Genomic DNA, 14,812 nt, shown 5'->3' with positions numbered 1-14,812 from the left:
AATTACATTGTAGATATAGAAAAGAATAATGGAAAATTATAGAACGGCAAAATATTTACCTGTCATAGTCCAAATGTGTCACTATAAAGGAGTATGTGAGGCCGGATAATTTAGAAAAGAAAAAAAAAAAGAGGCTTATTGGGCTCACATTTCTGTAGGCTGAACAAGAAGCATGGCATCAGCATCGGCTTCTAGTGAGGGACTCAGGCCACCTCCATTCATGGTAGAAAGTGAAGGGGAGCAGGCTGTGCAGACATCACATGAAGAGAAAAGAAGCACGAGAGGGGTGAGGGAGGTGCCAGGCTCTTTTTAACAACCAGCTCTTGCAGGAACAAATAGAGAGAGACCTTAACCCCCACCCCTACCAGAGAGGGCATTAATCTATTCATGAGGTATCCTCCCCCATAACCCAAATTTCTGCTATTAGGCTCCATCTCCAACACTGGGGGTCAAATTTCAGCATGAGGTTTGGAAGGGATAAACACGCAAACTATAGCAATGCCCTATCTAAGGTGGGCAGCTGCTAATCAGGATAATGGAAGGTATGTTCAACTATGCTAGATCTTTTTATTTCAGAAGAAAATCTGAATTTCTGGAATCTTTAATAAAATCTGCCTATTTTTAAATACTAACAATTAATGACAGTATTATGAGGGAAAACATAAAGAGCTGCCATTTTGACTCTATGTGGCTCACAGAGTGCCAGATTATTATTTCTGCCCTGCACTGTGCTGCCTTTAAGGGCTACTCCACAGCACTACCTGCCTGGTGCTGCCTTCAAATAGTGCTCTGCAGCATTGACTGAGCACCTGTTGTGCAGGCATCCACTTGCTCAGCTCAGGATGGGGAGGCAGCAGGCACCCATGACTCAGCAGTGCCTGTGGCTTATGGCCAGCATTTACCCTGAGTGGATTTGGGATAGTTTAAACATCATTCTTGGATGAATTTTTTTTATTATACTTTAAGTTTTAGGGTACATATGCACAACGTGCAGGTTTGTTACATATGTATACACGTGCCATGTTGGTGTGCTGCACCCATTAACTCGTCATTTAGCATTAGGTATATCTCCTAATGCTATCCCTCCCCCCTCCCCCAACCCCACAACCGTCCCCGGTGTGTGATGTTCCCCGTCCTGTGTCCATGTGTTCTCATTGTTCAATTCCCACCTATGAGTGAGAACACGCGGTGTTTGGTATTTTGCCTTAATCCTCACAACAATCAGGAAGGAAGATTTAATTATCTCTATTTTGCAGAAGAGTAATTTGATACTCAGATTGTTTATAAAGGTTGCATAGCTATAAGTACACAGCCTGGGATGTTAGACTCACCTTTGGCCCCATGGGCTCATCCTTCTATAGAGTTGCCTCTATCTTTGAAGTAACTTAAATTACTTCAGGTTAGAAAACACTTCCTCTTTTATGTCACTCTGGTAAGAATCTGAAGCAAAGTGGAAGTTGGCAGATACAATCATCTTTTAGGAGAGAAGATACATTTGCCACTCCTCATCTCCCGACCATCAGGTCTTCTAGGGATGGAGAAGAAACTGTTAGGGCAATGAAGGAGGAAGAAAATAAGAATCTGCTATTCATAGTCCTGAGGCTTCAACACTAAGACAAGACACTCCCACACTCTGTAGGTGACGGCAAGGGCAGGCACACAGGGAGGGAACCAGCTGCTGGAATGCCAGCCCGGTTGATGCACCAGGCAGATGCCAACCAGCTGTCTCACGGCCCAAGCCAGACCCAGAACCCTTTATATAAAGACAGCCCTCTTCCCAGATGCCTCAGCCTGAAGGACTGCTTACCTGTGAGGCGGGTGAGTCTAGGAACTGGATCCTGGGATTGGGGTGGGTGTGATGTTCAGGGGAGAGCCCAGGTTCACAGTGGTGAGGCACAAAGAAGGGAGAAGCTAGGCACCAGGGAGGGCGAGGGGTGCATTAACCTGAGGAGAAAAATCTGGTGAGCTTTTAGGAGACAGAAGCATAGCTACAGAGTTTATGAGATGAGCTAGGGCTGTGAAGCTAGTGTATTTGCCTTTGATAACCCTGACCTTATCCTCAGGTACTATTTTCCCTCATGATCTTTCTGGAAAAGCCACATTAGCAATTTACACCTTATGAGCAAAGTTGTGTGTGGAAGGGTTACCTTCCCCAAGGAAATAGATATGTAGGTATTCTCTATAAATTGAAAATAGAAGGTTTGAACCCTCATCAGGAGCATTTGGGGAGCTTATTGAAAGACGGTTTGTTGGATGAGCCTGTTGTCAAATGATCTTGTTTTGCTGGTCAGTGGGCTGCCTGCACATAAACACGTGGATCTGACACAAACAGACGAGTGAGGCTGCCCTGTGCTCTCCCCAGCTAAGCATGGTGTCAGGGTGTATGCCTGCAGCCCTCACGTTATGTTTGCAATGCCCCAGCTGCATAGATCTTTAAGTATGGCAGAATGTCCGTCTTCTGATTAAGAACCTTGGACTTTCTGGCTTACTCCATCTTAGGTAACTCCACCTCGCCTCTAAGAAGAGCTGGGGAAAAACATTTCTGAAGCCTGCAGACTGTCACACTTCAGGTGATTAGCAACAGCAACCTGACTGGGCAAGTTGCCATGGTGGTCAGAGTCTTCCAAGGCTGGTGTGTTTTGCATGGGCACACTTTGCACGTGTCATGTTTAAATGAATTTATTTCAAAACATTGTGTCATGTTTAAATGAATTTATTTCAAAACATTGTGTCATGTTTAAATGAATTTATCTAAAAACATTGAATATAGAGAAACAAACTTTAATGTTGGGTTTGAGCTGCCCGCTTTCCAGTGAATGCAGATGGTGCTGAGTGCTTATTCTCATATGTACGTTCTTATATGTTTGCACATTTATGTGTACTGCCAGTGCACATGTGTGAGTAAATCCAAGCTCCTGTGGGAATGGAGTTTCCACTTTGGGCTATAGCCTTAGGAGCAAGTTGTTATCTCTACTTCCTGTAGGGCTGCTCAGACCACATTGGATGTGAGAAAGTGTGGAGACGAAAGGAGAATCCTTTTGTCATCAGTGCCCTCTTTTCTGGGCATTGGTAGGTCCACCCCCAGGGAGATCCTGGACATCTGCAACCCTGGATGTGCCCTTTGACAGACCCAGGGCAGGTCTAACAGATTAATCCTGGGTCGAACTAAGTCAGGACACTTGGATGAAAGTTGAGGGTGGAGGAAGAAAAGCTAGGGAAGATTCAGGGTGTCTTCCTCTAGGTCCTGGCACCCCCTCTCCAACTCTCACCCTCCTGACCCTGGTCTCTCTGCCCTCAGGTCACTCTTGACTGGCTGCATCAGGACCATGTGTGACCAGCAGCAGATCCAGTGCCGCCTGCCGCTCCAACAGTGCTGCGTCAAGGGTCCCTCCTTCTGCTCCTCTCAATCCCCCTTTGCCCAGAGCCAAGTGGTGGTTCAAGCCCCTTGTGAGATGCAAATTGTGGACTGCCCTGCATCATGCCCAGTTCAAGTTTGCCAGGTGTCAGACCAGGCTCCATGCCAGTCTCAGACCACACAGGTGAAGTGCCAGTCTAAGACCAAGCAGGTGAAGGGCCAGGCTCAATGTCAGTCTAAGACCACCCAGGTGAAGGGCCAGGCTGCATCCCAATCTCAAACTTCCTCTGTTCAAAGCCAGGCTCCATGCCAATCTGAGGTGTCCTACGTGCAGTGCGAAGCCTCACAACCTGTTCAGACTTGCTTCGTAGAATGTGCTCCAGTTTGTTATACAGAAACTTGTTATGTAGAATGCCCAGTCCAGAACTATGTACCCTGTCCAGCTCCTCAGCCTGTCCAGATGTATAGAGGGCGTCCTGCAGTGTGCCAGACTCAGGGAAGATTCTCCACCCAGTGCCAGTATCAAGGCTCCTATAGCAGTTGTGGCCCCCAGTTTCAGTCAAGGGCTACCTGCAACAACTACACCCCCCAGTTCCAGTTGAGGCCTTCCTACAGCAACTGTTTCCCTCAGTATCGGTCCCGGGCTTCATTTAGCCCCTGTGTGCCCCAGTGCCAGACCCAGGGCTCCTATGGGAGCTTCACTGAACAGCACCGCTCTCGGAGCACCAGCAGATGCCTTCCTCCTCCTCGGCGGCTGCAGCTTTTCCCCCGCAGCTGTTCCCCACCAAGACGTTTTGAGCCCTGCTCCAGCAGCTACCTGCCACTAACACCCTCTGAAGGTTTCCCTAACTACTGCACCCCACCCCGCCGCTCTGAACCCATATATAACAGTCGCTGTCCTCGCCGCCCCATTTCAAGCTGCTCTCAGAGACGTGGCCCCAAGTGCCGAATCGAGATTTCCTCCCCGTGCTGCCCCAGGCAGGTTCCCCCACAGAGGTGTCCTGTTGAGATTCCTCCCATCAGACGCCGCTCCCAGAGCTGTGGCCCGCAGCCCTCCTGGGGCGCCTCCTGCCCCGAGCTGAGGCCACACGTAGAGCCACGTCCGCTCCCAAGCTTCTGTCCACCACGGCGTCTTGACCAGTGTCCAGAGTCACCACTGCAGCGATGTCCACCTCCTGCTCCACGTCCACGTCTGCGCCCAGAACCATGCATAAGTCTAGAACCACGCCCGCGTCCTCTACCACGACAACTTTCAGAACCTTGTTTGTATCCAGAACCACTTCCAGCACCACGTCCAACACCGCGGCCAGTTCCCCTTCCTCGCCCAGGGCAGTGTGAGATTCCAGAGCCACGTCCACGCCTGCAGCCCTGTGAGCACCCAGAGCCTTGTCCACGACCAGAGCCAATTCCCCTGCCGGCGCCCTGCCCAAGCCCGGAGCCCTGCAGGGAGCCTTGGCGCAGCCCCAGCCCATGCTGGGGCCCAAATCCAGTTCCATACCCAGGAGACCTAGGCTGTCATGAGTCTAGTCCACACCGCCTAGACACCGAAGCTCCCTACTGTGGCCCATCCAGTTATAACCAGGGGCAAGAGAGTGGTGCTGGCTGTGGGCCTGGTGATGTGTTTCCAGAGCGGAGGGGTCAGGATGGCCATGGAGACCAAGGCAATGCCTTTGCTGGAGTGAAAGGGGAAGCAAAGAGTGCTTATTTTTAAAGGAAAGGTGACTGAGATAACCCTCTCTCCTGCTCTGAAAATGTTGTTCCTCCTATTCCACAATTTCCATTGCGCTCTTGTTTGAATCTCTCCAAAGATATTCAGAGACTCCCTATTACGAAGGTGATGTCCAAACTCCTTTGCCTATCATCCAAAGAGCCACACCTGGGTCTCAGATGCCTCTCCAGCCTCACGTGTCACTCCTCGCCCGTACACATCCTCGGCTCTAGCCAGACCAGTCTGGCCACTGGGCACAGCTTGGGTGTTCCCCAGGCCATACTTTAGATGTCCCTGCCTCCAAGCCTCTGCTCACTCTTCCCCACTCTGCCTGGACCACTTCTCTCCTCCTCCCCAGCTTCTGAAATCCACCCCATCTTTCAGTGCCTCTCCCTTGGAGCCTTCTTTGCTTGTTCCCACTCACAAGAACCTGTGCCGACTTCCTAGAACTCACTGCATCCTCCGCACTACTTGGTAACTGCCTGGTGACATCTCTTGAATTGTTATTTCACTTTGCAGGCATGTCTTCCTTATCTGCCCAACTAGGTTGTAAACTCCCAACTGAGTGGAGTCGGAGGATCTCTAAATCTCAGTGTCTATCCTGGGGCTGGCTGTTGCTTAGCAAGGCTTGTGGGTTGGCAGCTTGAACCATGTTCTGTCCTGATGCTCAACTGCAGGAACTGAGGTGAGAGGAGGCCACGTGACAATAAAGATCATTATGTACTCACTGCCTGAGTCCTGAGTCATTCCTGCTTTTATTCCTTGATTTGCTGAGATGAGGTTTTTATTGTTGCTATTTTAATTGTGATAGTAAAACACATGTAACATAAAATTTACCATCTTCACCATATTTAAGTATTCAGTTCAATGGCATTAAGTACATTCACATTGTTGTGCTACCAGCACCACCATCTGTCCACAGAACTCATCTCGCTGAATTAAATCTTCATCCATTAAATAATAACTCCTCATTCCTTGCTCTTTCTAGCCCCTAGCAACCACCATTTCTGTCTCTATCAATTTGACAATTCTAGGCAGCTCATATAAGTAGAAAAAGACATTATTTGTCCTTTTATGACTGGCTTACTCCACTTAGCATAATGTTCTCAAGGTTTATCCAAGTTGTAGCATGTGCCATAATCTCCTTCCTCTTCAAGGCTGACTGATATTCCATGGAATGTACATACTACATTTTGTTTATTTATTCATCAGTGGATGGATGGGCACTTAGGTTGCTTTCACCTTTTTTCTTGTAGTAAATAGTGTTGCAATGAACATGGGTATACAAATACTTCTGTGAATCCCTGATTTCAATTCTTATGGATAGATACCTGGAAGTGGGATCACTGGATCGTAGGTAATTTTATTTTTAGTTTTTTGAGGAACTGCTATACTATCTTTCATAGTGACTACATCATTTTACATTCCCACCAACAGAGTACAAGTCCTAATTTCTCCACATCCTTGTCAACATGTGTTATTTTCTGTTCATTGTCTTGTTTTTGTAATAGCCATCTTGATGGATATGACATAGTATGAATTTTCATTTTAATTTATTACCTTTCTTCTTTAGTTTATTGTACCCATGGTGTGAGCTTTTTAAGCCTAGACCAAGTGGGTTGTCTTGTGAGTTTTCAATCTTCCCTCAGTGTCCTTGGCCCCAGATGGAAAGGATGAAGAAAAAGACAAGGGGATGAGGGAACAGGCAGAATAACTCTGCCCCCTGGTCTAGGAGTAAAGGACTTCAGGCCTGGCTTTGGTTAACTGGGTTTTGCCCAGCTCTAGGGCCACAGTCACAGCCCTGTTGCCTCTGGAACCAGAGGAAGGGAAGAATGAAGCACCTGGAGGGCTCTCTGGGGATACTCCTCTTCTTCCAGAACTAGGCCGGGCATGGTGGCTCATGCCTGTAATCCCAGCACTTTGGGAGGCTGAGGAGGGCTGATCACCTGAGGTCAATAATTCGAATCCAGCCTGACCAACATGGTGAAATCCCGTCTCTCTATTAAAAATACAAAAATTATCTGGGCATGGTGACGTGCACCTGTAATCCCAGCTACTCAGGAGGTTGAGGCAAGAGAATTGCTTGAACCCAGGAGGCAGAGGTTGCAGTGAGCCGGGATCATGCCACTGCTCTCCAGCCCGGGCAACAGAGCAAGACTCCATCTCAAAAAAAAAAAAAAAGAACTAATTATTTACTTTTCTTTCTGTTTTCTTTTATGGAAGCATTTGAGTCTGACTCTGCATTCCTCAACTGCTCCCAGATTCCATTAGGCATGGGTGGTCTTGGCAGCATGAAGGTAAGGGCTGGAGGGGAAGAAGAGACAGAAGTGACTCTCCTCTCAGTCCTTGCAGGTGAGATGAATGCTGGGTGGGGATGTGGCTCTGGAGGATGAGGGTGCTGGAGGACAGGACCTCCCTCAGGGAGAGAGAAAGAAAAAGCTCCACTTAGGAGGACAGCGGAGGGCAGCTCTGGCCCGGGCCTCTGAACGTCTGATCCATTGTCCTGCTCCTCACAGTCCATGCCCCAGAGGACCTCACAGCTACAGAGCCATAGTTGGGAAACAGATCCAGGGCCTGGCTGTGAGTATGTGTCTCCCTTGCCCAAGGGATCTAGTTCTGCCAGGCTGATGGTGGAGACTTCAGAAACCAACTAGTAGAACCCTGTGTCATATAAAGGAAAACTGAGGCCCTTCATGTGAAATCCATTCATTCATGTATTTGTTGGGCAATATTTATTGCTCGTCTGCTAGGATGGTCCTGGTTAGAGAGACAGACATAACCTTGTTTACTGTCAGTGCATAACCTAGTATACTGGTTCTCAAAATATGGTACCTGAACCAGCAGCATCGGCAACACCTAGGAACTTGTTAGCAATGCAAATGAAATGCATCAACCCAGACCTAATGAAATAAAGACTCTGAGAGCAAGGCCCAGCAAGCTGTGTTTTAACCAGCTCTCCTGGTGCTGCTGATGCCCAGGAACATTTGGTCATCACTGGTTTGGTGAAATGCCATATGCAGATAGAATATTAATATATATATATATAGTATGTGTATATCTGTGTGCGTGTATACAGACACATATCTACATATCTATCCATCCTCTAATTCCCATAATATTCGGTCAGGCAGGCATTATAATTTTGCCCTTTTGCAGAATTAAAAACCTAAGCACTCAGGGTTTAAGTGCTTGCCCAAGCCATAGGGCCACTCGTGACTCCCAGTCTGCACTCTTTTCTACCACACATGGAACCTTTGATCTTAGTCACAGTCCCTGCCTCTTCCAAAGATCTTTCCTGTTTTAACCCAATTATTTTCCTAACACAATCTTGGAGTTCTCTCAATCACTGAGCGGGTTATTTCAGTTCCACATCTCCCTCCTCTCTTAAAATCCAAGCTACTCTAGAGTTGAATTTGCTGTGTGGCACATCCCCCAGGGGCTTGGCAGGGCCTGAATTTGGCCCCATAGAGCATCTCTAGGTTTCCATCACCCAGGCCTCTGGGTGGGAGTGAGGAGGGCAGGGTAGGGAGAGGCTTGGAAGCTCTAGTTTGGGAAGGGATTCTTGTTACATCTCTCCCATAGCCTCGAAAACACACTGCTAGACAAGGAACCCCTTGCCTGGGGATGCTTGGGGGCAGACCATTCACTCCCTCAAAATATTGAAGAAACATATAACTGGCTGTGAGAAAGTGGCATTCACTTCTAAGAAGTCCTGACCTCCCCCAGGTCTGGGCAGCAGGTCCCCATCGAGGATATTTATTGAATGAGCGATGCTCTGTAGTCTGCACCATTCCCTGGGGATAGACTCTGGTTCCCAGAATGATGGTAGAATGGAGGGGTCTTTGGTTGGGCAAGCCTGGAGCTGAGCCAAGAAACCCCCAATGGCTTGGTGTTCTCCACCGCCCAGGGCTATGCACGAGCTAGCCCCCAGACCATTTCTACAGCCAGAGACAAACACCTCAGAGGAAAAAGGCACACAGGGGTGTGTGTCTGTTTTTCATGTTTCTTTTTGTGTGTCTGTCTGTGTGTCTAACTGTCTGCTTTGAAAGCTTGGAGCTTTTAAAATGCATTTGGCAACAGGGGCTGTGACCTCAGAAGTATGCTTTAGGATATACTAAGTCCTTCAGCAATAGCTTTGATGATCCCTGTCATCTCTTCTACTCTCCACCATCCACCATTTCACTGATGACAGGCATCTTGGCTTTCTGACCTTTCCTTTTATGTCAACCACTTGAACGAAACTTAAAGTGTCTCCAGGACCAAGGCTGAAGACCCAAAAGAGCAAAAGAGACCATTTATAAGGCCCTTCGATGTACTCAAAAACCCATCAGAGAGGCTCCTCTTCAAATCCCACACGGATGTTAGGCAGTGCACAGGTTGTGTAGCTTCTGTACCAGAGTCTGGTGAACTGTTGCTCAGAAGTGCCCATGAATTGGCCAAGTCACAAAGTGTAAGGCAGTGATCAGTCCAGACGTCCATGCCTGACATCCAGCCATGCTGCCTCAGAACTGGGGCCTGGCTCCCAGAGAAGGGGAGAACATGAGAGAGATTGGGCCTGAAGATCACGCTTCTCACTTTGGAATCCTGCCTACATTATTCTGCAATTCTGTATCTTTCTTCTCTTTCTAAGCTTTCCACAGTGGGATCTTCACTGTAGAATGAAAGATGTTCTCAGAGGTTCCTTCCAGACCAGGTGGGTTATCTAAAATTCCTTTTTGTGGAAGACAGTATGCTAGAGTGAAATTATCTGGGGTACTCAAAGACACAGAATCCCAGGATACATCCTAGAACTACTTAGCTTGAACTTCCAGAATGAAAATCGGGGACCTCCATTTGAGAATTATTCTGATCAATCAGAAGTGAAAACCATTTCTATAATGAATATCCAGGTGTGTGAGCTTACTCAATGCCTAGGAGGAGGGTTGAAAGTTGTACATATCTGGCCCCAGCATGAGTAGGATGTGGCAGTGGTGGTGAAGACAGAGCTGACTGTTAACTGGTTTCTTGTAGGAGGTTTTATGTAATTGTCCATGTGGGGACACAAATTATCTACCTCTTGGTCTAGAAGTACCTTAAGATGAAGGAATCTCTTTCTTTTCCACAATTAAATCCCCAACTTCACTGCCACCAAAAACACCCAGAATGAGAGGATCTGGCATATGTTACAGACATATGGGAGATGGGGGTCTAGCCATAGCATATCTCTCCTCTACCCAGGCATTACCTGGACATTAAGAGAAAGAAATTCCACATCCCACAGTTTGTCCTACACATTATAACAACCTTTAGTGCATCAACAAATACAACTGTTATGCATCAGAGACTAGCTCAGCTGTTCATATTAGAATCCATAGGTAGACAGCAGTAATGGGAACCATGAATTCTGGCATGGCACGAATGGATTCTAGAGGATCCACATGCCTAGCCTGAGACTAGTCAGGAAGACGGGGTGATGCCTGATGATCTATGTGCTTCTCATCACCAGAGACCATCCAGCTCATTCCTCCAAAAGATGGTGTTTCCTGTTCTGGAAGGCTAAGCTAGACCTATCTAGGGGCCTAGGAATAACCCAAGCTGTGCCAAATCTACCCATCACATCTTGTCATAGGAACCCTGAGCTAGATCCACACCTTTCCTCTATTCTCTAGTGCACGCCCATCAGGGAGGGAAGAAATCACTTATGAACCTGTGTCAACACATTCATTCACTTGACAAATATTTATTGAGGCTCTGCTGTCTTTCAGGAACTGATATTGATCCTGGAGATACACTAGTGAGCAATGCAGACAATAATATGGTGAGAACTTCAATATGGGAAGCTCAGAGTACCATGGAAACCCACAAAGGGGGCAGTTTAGCAAGTCCAGGGCCTAAAGGAGGCAACTACAAGTCAGAGATGAGACAAATGAGTGGCAGTTAGCTGATGATGGAGGAGAGAGGGGAGTCTTCTCCCCTCTCAGAGATAACAGCAGGCATGCTATCAGCATCATTGACTTAGTGACAGACAGCCTGGTGAGGAGTAGGTCCTCATTAATTAAATATCCTTCCTGGTTCCTAACACTATATGGAAGTTTTATGCTGGTCCCAGGACTCCATTCTCAGCCCTGTTGTAATGAACTTTTTATCAGCACCTTGGGGAGAAGCTTGAAAAGAAACTGGCCTAAATTTCAGGTTACTTCAAGTCATGAAGGAGACTTGAAGAGTAAAATTCTGATTTAACATGGGCAAGAATAATGAATTTAATCTGACAAGATAAAATGTAATTAAAGTAAACATTAGGTTTTAATGTACATTAAAGATTAGCCACACTTGTAGAAGATGAGTGGGTATATGCACAGTTGCACACGTGAAGAAATTTTGGTTGATTAGAATCTTAGTGTGGGCCAAGAGTGAGATTGTGCCAAATGGCAATGAACTCCTGTTCTGAATAGTTCTGTGTGATGGGGTCATTCTGCTTGGCACAGATATGCGCACACCTGAGCACTGTGGTCAGCTCAGGTCAAATGAGTGGGGCTGGAGGATAGTGATCTACTATGTGCCAGCCACCATCTGAGGTGGGAAAATCCTTCCTCATGCTCACAACTTGGAAAGGTGACATCATTCACCCCATTTTGCAGACATTAGAAGACACAAAATCTAGAGAGGTTAACTAGCTTATCTGGTCACACATCTAAGACCTGATAGTGATGGAATTCAAGCCTAGGCTAATCTTGCTCCAAAACTTGATCTGCCTCCCTGTGGAAGGAAGAGTAACACTACGTTTTGAAGGGACTAGCATGCTTCCATCTTGCATTATTTATAGTGCTTTCACTTAGAAAAAGAATCAGCTTTTTTGGTAAAACAAAGAGTTCAGTTTCAATGCATGGAAACTGTAAGAAGATTCTGGCTAGAAATAAAGAAAAAGTAATAGTCAGAACTGTTTGGAAATGAAATATATTGTTCATCCATGCATTTAACAAACATTTAGTCAATGTTAATTGAATATTTATTATGTGTCAGACAGTATTTTGGATGATTGGGATAAATCAGTGAACAAAACAAGATCCTTATTTTCAAGGAGTTTAAATTCTAGCAGAGAAAAGCAAACATTGGGCATATTTTAAAAAATTATATAATAAATCAAAACATACAACTAATCTGGAAATCAGAACATATATAGCAAAGAAGACAACCTGGAAAAGCATCCCAAACAGTACAAAAAGGGGAGAAGTACTGAGCTAGATGTGTGGAAGAAGGGGTTGAGAGGCTGTGGGGCCTAAATACTCAGCAATAGAAAGGGCATGGAAGAGGCATCATGAGAGGAGGGTTTGAGCCCAGTTGTACCACTCATTAGCTGAGAAGTGTTGACTCAGGCAATTTCTCTGGCTCTCAGTTCCCCCATCTATAAAATGTAGCTGAAAATATGTCTACCTGTCTGGATCACTCTGAGGATTAAATGAGATAAGCTATTTAAAATACTCAGTATATTATAAAACACTAAAAATATATTTGCTTTTGACAGTGAAATATTCATCTGGAGAAAAGGGGGATGATTGGCTTGGGGAATGGCCTGTTTGATGAAGGAGGTGGGCCACAAGGGTTATTCAAGCCCAGGCAGGAGCAGAGACTGAATGAGCCACAGGGATGCACATGTAGGGATGCTTGTGGTCAGCAGGGGCAGGCAGGAAGCTTCAAGGAGGAGGAAGTGAAGCGGTGGTGGGATATGGAATAGCAGAGAGGACACGGATAAGGTGAATTGGAAAAATGCCTTAAGCAAAACACTGAGTCTAGAGGAAGTATAAGATCTGGGGGAAGGAAGTCCAGATGTCAGAGTGAGGGTGGGGTTAAGCACAGCAAGGTCAGCAGCCATCACAGATGGTCATCAGTGTATTGATGCCACTCAGCCAATGTGCCATCAGCACGGCTCCTTAGTTCACCAGAGGGAGAGGAAATACAAGACAGGGGAGGCTTTGCAGTCAATCAGAAATACTATTTAGGCTCGAATTGGGATTGGGTCCTTAGTCACTGAAAGGTGTCCTTCCTTGACCTGGCCTGAATGTGAAATCTGGATTGAGCAATAAATTAATTAATCAGTCATTTCTACAGCATTTCATCAGCATTCTTCTGAGGTGTGCTTTGTTCAGTGAGAAATCCAGGAGGTGTCTCCAGTGAGTATAGTCTTAATCCTCCTGTACCAGAGCAGGATTTCTTATCCTCAGCACTACTGACGATTTGGACAAGATAATTCTTTCTTAGAGAAGGCCTATTCTGTGATTTGAAGGGTGCTTAGCAGCATCCGTGGCTTCTACCAACTAGATGACAGTAGCTGTGATGATCGAACACTTATCCAGACTGTCCAATGCCCTCTTTTGGGGTGTGGGAGTCAGGCCATCCTCAACCTCACCCCACTGAGAACCACTGAATTAGAGGAAAGTCTTAGGCTTTGTCCTCAGGGCCATCCCAAGCCAACAGTGAATCACACCTTCCCCATACCTTCATCCCAAGAACCTCCCATTCATTAAAAATAAAAAGTCTCTATAAGGCACAAATACATGCAAATACATGCAAGCAATTACAACTTTAAGGATATACAGAAGGTTTTAATTTTTCCCCAAGGGATCTGCATGCTGATTATGGAAGAGTTGTTTATCTTGGCTATTATGGCAATTGTGAGTAGATTATCTGTGCCAGTAATTATAATCATTATTTGGCAAACTTGTCCAAGAGCTCAGAATACTCACTTTCTACCCTTCCTACTTAGTTGCCATGCAGTGCTAGTGGCAACTTGAAAAACGTATAAGCAGGAAATTCTATTGTCTTGAAAAAGTATAACACAGGTCTTTTTAACACAAAGAGGAATTATTTGTATTGATGATTAGTCAATGGGATTAATAGGTAAAAGGAGAAAAAGACAAAAATGCACAAGGGCCCTTGGGAGGGCTTCAAGAGCATGCCTACAGATGCTCTTCTGGATACCCACAGCTGCTTTTCTGGGTGCCCATGACTGCTCTTCTGGGTACCCACTGAATACAGGAGACTAGTTGAGAACAGGTAAAAACATTAGGAACACATTATGAATTAGGGCTGGTGATATGATTATGAGTGGAGAGAATCTTCGGGTATCAGTTACAAATGGGGAGAATCTGAGTCTTGTTTAAGAATTTGGGCAGACAGACTGATACAAAGTTCTCTTAAACAAAGTAGTGATTATTAGAGATAGATTGTTACTCCTGAAAAATGCTAGATTTATTTGTTCCTCCAATGACTTTCATCCTAGATCCTTGGCAACAGATGTGTTTCAAAATTTAGAACTTTTTTTTTAAGGAGGGTAATACAGTGAATCAAATTCATCAGTAACACTGCAGGTATGCTTCAAAATTGGCCATGTTCAGTCTCAATACCATGGAATTAGAACCAAGGACTTGACCACATGTTAGGCAGGCAAGGTAAGGGTGGGCAGTCCAGGACCACCTGCTATCCCTAAAGCTTCAGGGATCCATCTCCTTGGGGAGAAGATTTATATTTTTACAACAGAAAATAAGAATATTTACAGCAAAGTGAAGGGAGTTCACTGTCCTGGTCAGGTTTTTTTTTTTTTTTTTTTTCGGCCACCATATGAATATTGTCAACAATCAGACAAAAACTCAGTTTTTAGGGGTGTTGGAATTGGAAATTGTGACTATGAGAGTGTGGATATGTAGTAATATTTGACGATTATCAGCAATGGTATTTTCTCATCTCATTTTCTACTGCTGTTGCCCTCTGTGTTA

General features: G+C 45.8%; 1 protein-coding gene across 1 annotated transcript; it reads left to right on the top strand.

Annotated features, from left to right (window-relative positions):
- Window positions 1–1,783: 1,783 nt before the first annotated feature.
- Window positions 1,784–5,794, top strand: KPRP (keratinocyte proline rich protein). The gene is made up of 2 exons (XM_003308478.4): window positions 1,784–1,818; window positions 3,299–5,794. The coding sequence occupies exon 2, from the start codon at window positions 3,327–3,329 to the stop codon at window positions 5,064–5,066; it is 1,740 nt and encodes a 579-aa protein (XP_003308526.3). The 5' UTR covers window positions 1,784–1,818; window positions 3,299–3,326; the 3' UTR covers window positions 5,067–5,794.
- The last annotated feature ends 9,018 nt before the right edge of the window (window positions 5,795–14,812 follow it).

The sequence above is a fragment of the Pan troglodytes genome, chromosome 1 (assembly GCF_028858775.2).
Source record: "Pan troglodytes isolate AG18354 chromosome 1, NHGRI_mPanTro3-v2.0_pri, whole genome shotgun sequence".
NCBI lineage: Eukaryota > Metazoa > Chordata > Mammalia > Primates > Hominidae > Pan > Pan troglodytes.
Note: the sequence above shows the minus strand (reverse complement) of the source record. Positions and strands in the feature narration are given on the sequence as shown.